The 9,915-nt window shown below is 42.0% G+C and overlaps 1 protein-coding gene across 1 annotated transcript in view; it reads left to right on the top strand.

The window, feature by feature from the left end:
* The window catches only part of LOC104849406 (NACHT, LRR and PYD domains-containing protein 1), a 43,597-nt gene that overhangs the window by 29,927 nt on the left and 3,755 nt on the right, over positions 1 to 9,915 (top strand). Inside the window, exons 12-14 of the mRNA XM_010605833.2 lie at positions 4,500 to 4,762; positions 5,260 to 5,385; positions 9,328 to 9,469. Coding sequence (XP_010604135.1) covers positions 4,500 to 4,762; positions 5,260 to 5,385; positions 9,328 to 9,469 — 531 coding nt within the window. The remainder of the gene's footprint in view (positions 1 to 4,499; positions 4,763 to 5,259; positions 5,386 to 9,327; positions 9,470 to 9,915) is intronic.

Raw genomic sequence — 9,915 nt, 5'->3', positions numbered from 1 at the left:
CCCCTCCCTACTTCTCCGGGATCAAACACTGAGCTAAATCCTCAGCCCCACCTTCTTTCTTATGCTCTACCTGCCTGAGGTCAAACCATTTAGCATCATTCAATGGGACCCAGGATTTATAGAATTCACAGGAGCATAGTAAACATATGCTCAGTGCCTTTTGCAGCTTAAGGGCTAGGGTTGGACCTGTGTCTGAGTTTGAAATAGTGTTCCTATAGTTCTCCCACCTTACAGACAGTACTTCCCACAGCTACTAAAGCCACCCCATCCAGGGATGCTACATGTTCCTATGCTGGACATCTTAGTGGGCTGCTATAATAATATAACCACCTGAGAAATCTCATGAATAACAAATTAGCACTCCAAACAATTTTTTAAAATATCCTAGAAAACGACAATAAAGGTCACAACTCCATGAGGCCCAAATCCAATAGTCAAGAATGCAAAGGGTGAGGAAGAAAAATAAAAAAGAACCAACAACAGGAAAATAACATGACAATGATAAGTTAATACATATCAGTTATAACCATCAATGTCAATTCACCAATCAAAAGAAATAGACTGGCAGAATGGATAAAGAAGCAAAATCCAACAATATGCTGTAACAAATCCTCAGTAGCATAGGAACTAGCACAAAGAGTCAACAACTGGGATCTCATCTTTTTAAAAAGTTTCTGTATTGCCAGAGAAATCACAAGCAGAGCTAAAAACCAACCCACAAAGTGGGAAAAAATTTTTACCAGCTGTTCCTCAAAGGTCTACTATCTAGAATATATAAAGAACTTTAAAAAATCAGACCCCCAAAATATAAAGACCCAATTCAAAAATGGGCGTCTGAAATGAACAGACACTTCATAGCAAAAAAAAAAGGAAAAGCAGCAAATAAACACATGAAAAAAATTCAATATCACAGTCATTTGAGAGATGCAGATTAAAACAGCACTGAGATTCCATCTCACCTCAGCAAGAACAGCTACTATCAAGAAATCAACCAACACCTGTAATCCCAGCACTTGGGAGGCTGAGGCAGGAGGATCACTGTGAGTTTGAGACCAGCCTGAGCTACATAGTGAGTTCTAGGTCAGTCTCAACTACATAGTGAGACCCTGTCTCAAAAAACCAAACCAAACCAATAACCAATGCTTGCAAGGTTGTGGGGAAATAGGAACCCTCTTCACTGTTGGTGGGAGTGCAGACTGGTGCAACCACTGTGAAAATCAATATAGAGATACTTCAAACAACAAGGATTAGAAGTCCCATCTGACCCAGGTATTTCTCTGTTTGGTATCTTCCCAAAAGAATCATACCACAGCAATATATCTTCACCCATGTTTATAGTGACACAGTTTGTAATAGTTTAAATTGGAGAAAGCCCAATTGCCCATTAACTGGAGACTGGATAAAGAAAATGTGGGTGATTTTGGTGGGTTTTTTTTTTTAAATATAAAATGGAGTACTATTCAGCCATAAAGAATGAGGCCAGAACCACTGAGCTAAATCCCCGGCCCTCAGCCATAAAGAATGAGAAACTAGAGATATTTATAGCTAAGTGGATGCACACTGAGGCCATATTCTTAAGTGAAATTAATAAGACACATGTAAATACTGAGTAGTTTCTTTGGTGTGAAAAACTAAACATGTAAATAAGGATCAAAATGTATAATGATAGGAGGAAAAGGTCTAAAAAAGTAGAGGAAGTAGGAGGGGTAGGGGAAAGGTAAAAAGAAAAAGGAAAAAATATGTGAAAAGGGAAAGCAGGGAAACAAAGCCTTTGTAAACAGGGAAGGGTGGAGGGGGTGAAGGGAGGTCTGGAGAATGGGGAAAAGTAAGAAACAAGATAAGTAAAGGTACAAGATCCCAATGATGAATGTAACGGTATTGTATACCTAAATTGTACCAATAAACTTAATAAAGATAAAAATAATAATATACCATACACTGGATAGTTGTGATTGCTAAGCTTACTCTCAATTTGATTGGCCTGAGATATGCCTAAGAAATCAGAGAAGCACATTTCTGCATGTATATTGGTGGGTCAAAGTCTTAGAGACTCAATACATTTCCTGGCTCCTTCCTCTCTGGCTCCTGGCCTGTCTTTCTGCTTCCAGCAACTATGAGGTGAGCAGATTTGCTCTGCCAAGCCTCTCCACCACAATGTTTCTGCCTTGGAGCCAGCCCACCATGGACTGAAGCCTTCAAAACCGTTAGCCAAAATGAATCCCTCATCCTTTAAATTGTAAATGTCAGGTATTGCATCCCAGTGACAGAAATTAGACTAATGCAAAAAAAAAAAACAAACAAACAAAACAATAGTACCAGATTTGGAGTTACTGCTGTCACTATACCTGACCATTTGGTTCACAGCTTTCAGAATTCATTTGCATAAGGATCTTGGATAACTCTGGAGAATGTGGCTAGAGAAATCCTAAGATTGTAATATGACCTTGATGGGCAATCCTGGTATGACTCAGAAATCCAAAATGCCAATACAAATGAGGACATTAAAACTGTGCTCAGGAGGTTTCAGGTTAGAAAGAGAAATCTATTGGCAATTGGGCTATAGGCCATGCATGTTACATTCTGGTAAAGATTTTTATTGTACCGAGGCTCAAACTCGGGTCCTTGTACTTGCAAGGCAGGCAGTGGAACCACTAAGCTAAATCCCCAGCTCAAGTTTGTCCATGCCCAAAAATCTTGTGTGAGGCTGTCCCTTAAAGGCAACAGGCTAATTGATTGGACACAGGAAATTTCAAGGTAGAACAGCTTTCAGTTTCTTCAAGAGGTACAGATGGTTGCTTTTAGCCTAATTTGCAGAGAGAATCAGAAGCAAAAAGTAGAGAAGAAATATTTGAAAGACATTCAGTTTAACCAAAAAGGAAATGCATAGGAAGCTAGGGACAGATAGGTGTGACTGCTAAGGACATTAGTGCCACTGACGAAAAACAAAGTACTTTAGATGGGACAAGAAGAAAGACGACTTGAGGGCATCTCAGGATTCAGCACAAACCCTCTCATCACAGGCTCAAAGGTAAACTCTATTGAAAGACTTCAGAATAAGAAGAAAACTACTGGGTGGCCTTCTCCCATACAGGGCTCCTAGGAAATTATCTCCCCAGGATTTATGCCACAATGGTCAGCATTCCAGACACTCAGAGACCACATCCGTGGTCCAAGGGTCCTGTGTTCAGACTAGGGGCAGATCTTGACACTATCCATGTGATGCTGGCTTTCCAGACACAAAATATAAAAGAGTTATAGAACATAAAAAAACTCATGGGGTCATGGGGGCTTCCAACCAGGTTTCAAAGGAAGGCCTGGGGGTGGGAGGCAAGCAGTATGTGACACTGAGTTCTTGCCAGGAGCCCACAATATAATGACGCATGAAGCTTTGAGAATGAAGAAGTTGGAGACCCCAGATAGTCACAGAAGTCAGAACGTATGGTATCTTCCAGGGAAGCTATAAGCAGTGAGCTGTACCAGCCCAAGAAAGAAACTATTTTGGCTGCAACAAGCCAAGTCATAAGAATTGAACCTGCACGAGCCATTTGGAGGCTCCCATCCTGCTACCACATGCCCCAGATGCCGGATACGGAGCTGCAGGATTTAATGTTTGCTTGCTGGGTTTTGGTCTTATGTTGGTCTATTTTCTTCCACTCCTCTATTCCTCCCTTTTGGAATGGAAATAATTAGTCTATGCTACTGTAGCTTGGTAACATGTAACTTAGTTTTTGAATTTTATACAATTTCAGAGCTAAGAGTTTGCCTTGAGTCTCAAAGGACTTGGGACATGGACTTTTAAACAATGAGGGAACAGCTGGGGATTTAGCTCAGTGGTTCTGCTGCCTGCCTAACAATGAGGGAACTGATGAGAAAATGAGGAAGGAATTAGTGTATTTTTGGATATAGGATAGTTGCATTATGTTCACATAACTGTAACTTTGTTATTGACTCTATTTGAGAATTAGGGAGATGTTTGGGTGTCTGGTTGACATGGGTGGACTTATAATGGTTACCTTTGTTGACCTGATTGGCTTGGGATTTGCATAAAGTAGGAAGCTAGGAAAGCACATTTCTAGATACATCTGTGAGGGTCCCAGCGGCACGACCTTTGGGGATATGTGTGGTCCTTTGGAAGCTAATAAAACAGTTTATAAATAACAAATTTATTTCTCACATTTTGAAGGATGGAAAGCCCAAGATTAACATGCCATTACTGTCAGTGGTAGTTTCTATAGGTGTACTCATGAAAAGATTGCCTTCCTTTTTTCAGAGGGCACAAATGCCACACTGGAGGGTTCGCCCTCTGTGACGTCACAACTGCCAAATGTGTTTCCTCAAAATACTATCACGTCATAGGCTAGGGATTCAAAACAGGAATCTTCTGTGAACCAGAATTATAGACCGTAGCACCAGGTTCCCGCAGGAAGGTCTTTCAGCCTAATCCCCAGCAAAGCCTGACTCAAACTAAATGCATATCTCTCAAATTTATTCTTTGACAGAGGGGACCGTGGACATCTCCCTGTTCCAAGTGGCCCACTTTAAAGAGGAGGGGATGCTCCTGGAGAAGCCAGCCAGAGTGGAGCCGCATTACACCGTCCTGGAAAACCCCAACTTCTCCCCCATGGGAGTTCTCCTGAGAATGATCCCTGCTGCCCGGCGCTTCATCCCCATCATGTCTACCACGCTGCTCTACCATCACCTCCATGCTGAGGAAGTCACCTTCCACCTCTACCTGATCCCCAGTGACTGCACCATTCGGAAGGTAGCCCTCAAAACCAAAACGGCCAGGCCAGGGTGGATTCATGGTAAATGAGAAATGTAGGTGGACCCTCAACTGGGACTAAAGACAGGACTCTTACAAGTGGGAACTTCAATGTGGGTGGTTAAATAATACTGCCCGCTGCTCAGCAGCAGACTGATTTTCTGGTACCCCAAATTTTTCCTAGCTGTTTTTGCTGCTATATCACCAAGGTCTAGACAAACTGTTGTAGTCTCTTTCCAGAATTCAAAAGATGGGAAAGCTGCATGCCCAAATCGCACCCATTCTTTTCTAGCAGTGATCCTATTCTCACTCTTGACATAGTAGAGGCCAAGCATGAGCTCTTGCTGTGGCAGAACGTGGGAGAGAGGGATGCAGAGGCCGTGTAGCCTGCTTACATACACACTGTCCTGAGGATACACCAAAGCACCATCTCCCCTTACTCAGCCCACTTTCTGAAGAGCAGCATCTCCCTTACACATGTTCTGTATGTTCCTTAGGCCATAGATGATGAAGAAAAGAAGTTCAAGTTTGTGCAGATACATAAGCCACCCCCAATGGACACCCTTTACATAGGCACCCGCTACACTGTGTCTGGTTCAAGGAAGCTGGAAATCATTCCAAAGGTGAACAGCCCAGATGTTTGTCCCCACCTCAAGAGCAGAAGATCTGCTTGGGAAAAATTTCTCAGGGCTTTCTCAGGAATGGGTGAACTGGCTACAGTAGGGCAGAAAATGAGTGGGATTTGGGGTGAGTAGGAAAGCTCCAAAGAGTAGAAGAGGGATGCTTCAAAGATTCCAGGTAAGAAAAGGAGACAGTGATTCACATTTTTAGGATGGGGAGGATGACGCTGTTTGACTGGGGGGCAGAGTCAAGCATTTGAGCTACTGGGTGTCGATGATTTCCAGTCAAAGCCTACCAGGAACACAACTGTCATCAAACACACTGTGTTTTTTACTCACTTCAGCACAACATGGAGAAACTTGTAGTATCTCAGTAACAGGGTGTTAGACAAAAACTACTGAAGGACTTGAGCCTTTGCTGGATAATTTTGGTGAAAGTCTAAGGAAACAGATTTGCTTTAGGTTGGGTGTTGTCAGAAAGTAGGGATATTGGGAAACTTCACAATCTCAAGGGCGGGCATGTGAAAGCAAACATAAAGTTGTATCGCTAAACATACACAGTGACTCACTTACTATGCAGAAGTGGTGGGGTGTTTAGCGTTTTGTGGCCTGCCTGGTAACCTATCTAAAGTTCATGTCCTGTGTATGTTCAACAAGAGGCAACCTGGTTTAGCTGCAACCTCTTATCAGCTTGTAATGACACTGAGCTCTACCTATAAGCCTCGGTCAGTTCCTAGCCACTGGGGGCTACTTTTTGTTCTTTCTTAATATCCACCCTCCCCAGTTTTAGCCAAAGGCAGGTGAGCTTGAGCCACTGAGAATTAATACGTGGTAGCAAATTTTCAATATACCCAGATTTGCTGCTTAGGCAGATCCAAGAAGCACCCACTTCATGGCAGTCTATAGTTGATCTAGGGTTGATGAATGTGAGATGAGCGATGCAGCCATCTGACAGATGGTTGCACAGCAGCATTTAATGCACAGCACAGGACATGTCAAATAGTGGTAACAGAAGCAGTTAACAAAACCAAGAAAATTATCAGTCTTTGTAACAGGTCTCAAAACCAGGACCTAGATAATGAAACCCAGAATCCACAGGGGCCTATTGAAGAAAGCCCAAAAGTCTTCTCTTTTCCTTTCCTTAGTTACAAATTGTCCCATTTCTAACATGTATAAGTAATCATGAGAAGCCAGGCATGGTAGTGCATGCCTGTAATGCCAGCAATTGGGAGGCTGAGGCAGGAGGATCACTGTGAGTTCCAGACCAGCCTGGGCTACATAGTGAGTTCCACATCAGTCTCAACTACATAGTGAGACCCTGTCTCAAAAAACAAAACAAAACAAAACAAAAAAATAAGAAAGAAAAAAAAATCACGAGTGCCTGGGTGGGATTTAGTTTAGTGGCACTGCACCTGCCTCACAAGCACAAGGTCCTGAGTTCAATGCCCAGTACTCAAAAAAAAAAATCACAAAGTATTTACTATAGTGAAAATTTCCCCACATCTAGGTCTTAGATTTTCATCTGCAAGATACTATGTAGGATAACAGATCCAACAGTCAGTTGACTTCAGAGCAGTAGCTACAGAAAATGGACATGAGAGTTTTTCATTAAATTGTAGAAGAAAAACATCAAGAATCCGAGACAATGGAATGAAGGTAAAAGAGAGAAAATTAGTGCTATACAAAGTGTCAAAATGGAATGATATAAAAGGTTAGTAGTAGAATGAAGACAGAAAAAAATGTTGAAGAAATCAAAAAATTCATGCTATTTTGACATCTCCAGCAGAAGTTGCACACTTGTAAAGACAGCAACTTCTGAAGGATTCCTGATAATTTTATTTAGTGTTTCCAGATGGAACCAAGATCCAGTAGTTTGATAGAAGGTATAGTGATGTTTCAAGTCAGGAAACGGGAACCTGAGGATGATTATTTTGGAGTTTTCCTGCATCGTTAATTTTTACTGAGAGATTATAGAGAGACATAATTTGATTATGCAACAAACATTAATCCACACTAGGTACATGCTTCAGTAAAAGTAGTTCAGTAGACCTAACAGAAAAATCTCTACTCTTGGAAAAGTTACATCCTGGCAGATAGAACCTGCATAAATAACTGGAGGCATAATGACAGTAACACTAATTGCTGTAAAACAAAGAGAGCAGAGCCAGTTGTGGTGGTACACACTTGTAATCTCAGCACTCAGAAGGCTGAGGCAGGAGGATCACTGAGAGTTCGAGGCCAGCCTGGGCTATATAACTGAGTTCTAGGCAAGCCTGACTTATAGAGTGAGACCCTGTCTCAAATAAATAAATAAATAAAGCAATGTGAGAGCGTCTTGGGCTTGGTCTTCTTCAGACTTAGAGGCCAGTCAAGGCAGTTTTGAGAAGATATCACTTGACTTAAACCTCGGTGACAGGAAGGATTCAGCATATGAGGATTTGTTGCTGTTTCAGACATGAATGGAAGAAAACCAATAGAAATGAATTTTTCTAAGTGGAGAAGGGAAGAAGGGTTGAAGGGAAAGGAGAGGAATGGGGAAAAATTAAGATAGATTATGTACAGCTACAAATCGCCTATGATGAATGTGATCATTATGTGTGTCAAAAGTGTACCACTAAATTAATTTTAGAAAAGAATGTGTGCGCGGGCACAGAGGCAGGGCCAACTTGTCACCCCCCACGTAACAACAAGTTGGCCAGTATGGCAAAGTGTAGTGCCTGCAGCAAAAGATGGGGTCAGGGACCCGGGATTTAGCTCAGTGCACGGTGCCTGCCTTGCAAGCACAAAGTCTTGAGTTCATTCCTTGGTACTGAAAAAAAAAAAAAAAAAAGAGATGGGCTCAGACCCAAGGCAGAATTTTCCCAGGGCTCATTGGCCCTGTCCTTGATGTAGAGTTTGGAATTTGTTCTAAGTACAATGGCAAAGCCTTGGAAAGTCTGAAATACAGCGATACAAGATCTGATTTGCTTTCAGAAAGACACCCCCGAATATCCAAAGAGAAGGGATGATAAGCAAACAAGAGTAAAAGGGGGGACAACTCAAAACACTGCAGGTGAGAGCCATGGTGGCTTCACTAGGACAGTAGCAATGGAGATAGAGAAAAGCTGACAAATTCCAGACAACTGAAACACAGGCAGTTACCAAAACCAAAAGATAATTAGCCTTGGCAACAGAGCTCAAAAACTATAGGGTAGAGGCAACGGGACTCAGTGGATTGGCAGTGTCTGGGGAGACGAAGGATGGGGTCTAAATTTGAAACCTGAGTGCTCAGCAGAGGGTAGTGCCAGTTACTTAGTTGGAGAAAACTGGGGAGAAGCATGTTCAAAAGACGATTGGGAACTCAGAGTTCTGTCTTGGATTTGATATAGGAAAGGGAATAGATGTAAATTTTCTATTACAAGTGGGTCGAATTTATGATACATTAGGAAGACAGGCTCTGGGATCTAAAATAAGAGTTTGAGTTCAAGAAGGAAGACAATGAAGGAGAACGGAGCTGGTTCAAAACAGAAGAAAGCTCTGGTTTAGGATGTGTGAATACTACTTACGGTGAGCCTTGACTCAGCCTTGAGAGTTAAGATTAATGGTCTGAAGCTGGCAACTAATTTCGCTATAAGAGATAAGCAGAGAGCACGGCCAAGAAGGTATAAAGTGGGTACACACCTCACTTAACTATGATTAGTGGCTTTTCGCACATGGTAACACTTTTTCTCTCGATGAACTGGAGCTCTGCTGTCAGAGCCCCATAGAACCATTCCTGTGGTATGCACTGTGTCCTCATCTGTCTGAAAAAGAATGTAAGGTCTAAAGGGGGTGACTGATTTCTGTACCTGAGATAATCACTGTTTCCATGATGGTGAGCAAGACCAAGAAGGTGTAAGGAAGGGAAAGACTTCACTTGCTGTATAAAACAATGGCTTCTCACCTGATGACTCTTTCTCTCTCTAGGAACTGGAGCTCTGCTATCGGAGCCCCTGCGAACCCCAGCTCTTCTCTGAGATCTACGTTGCCAACTTTGGGTCAGGGATCCAGCTGCAAATAAGAAGCAAGAAAGATGAAACATTAATATGGGAGGCCTTGTTGAAACCAGGTAAAACCCAAACAAGTCAGCTCAGAAGTGAAAGTTCAATTGTGTTTCTATGTGTGTTTTTAGTTGTTTCAATGGGTATTATAGTGATTTATTAGTGAGAAGAAACAGTCCAGAGAAATTATGTGACTTTTTCAAGTCACTTGATGGCTGACATGAATAGAATTTAAATTCATTTTCTCTCCTGTGAGCCCTGGTATCTCTACACTTCTATTGAATTAAGAGGTTCTGGAATCTACCAGGTCTTTAGTACAGTGTCTCATTATGATTTCGCTGTGAAATGAAAGAGTAAGCAGAGGTGGGCATGGTGGTACACTCCTGTAATCCCAGCCAGTCTGGGGAGGCTGAGGCAGAAGGATTGTGTCAAGTTCAAGGCCAGCCTGGGCTACATAGCAAGACTGTCTAAAAAAAAAAAAAAAAAAAAAAAAAAAAAAGAAAAAAGTATAGGG

Source organism: Fukomys damarensis, unplaced genomic scaffold (assembly GCF_012274545.1).
Source record: "Fukomys damarensis isolate Sample0158 unplaced genomic scaffold, DMR_v1.0_HiC HiC_scaffold_13, whole genome shotgun sequence".
In the NCBI taxonomy this organism is placed as follows: domain Eukaryota; kingdom Metazoa; phylum Chordata; class Mammalia; order Rodentia; family Bathyergidae; genus Fukomys; species Fukomys damarensis.
The sequence above is the reverse complement of the archived record's forward strand: the minus strand, read 5'-3'. Positions and strand labels throughout refer to the sequence as shown.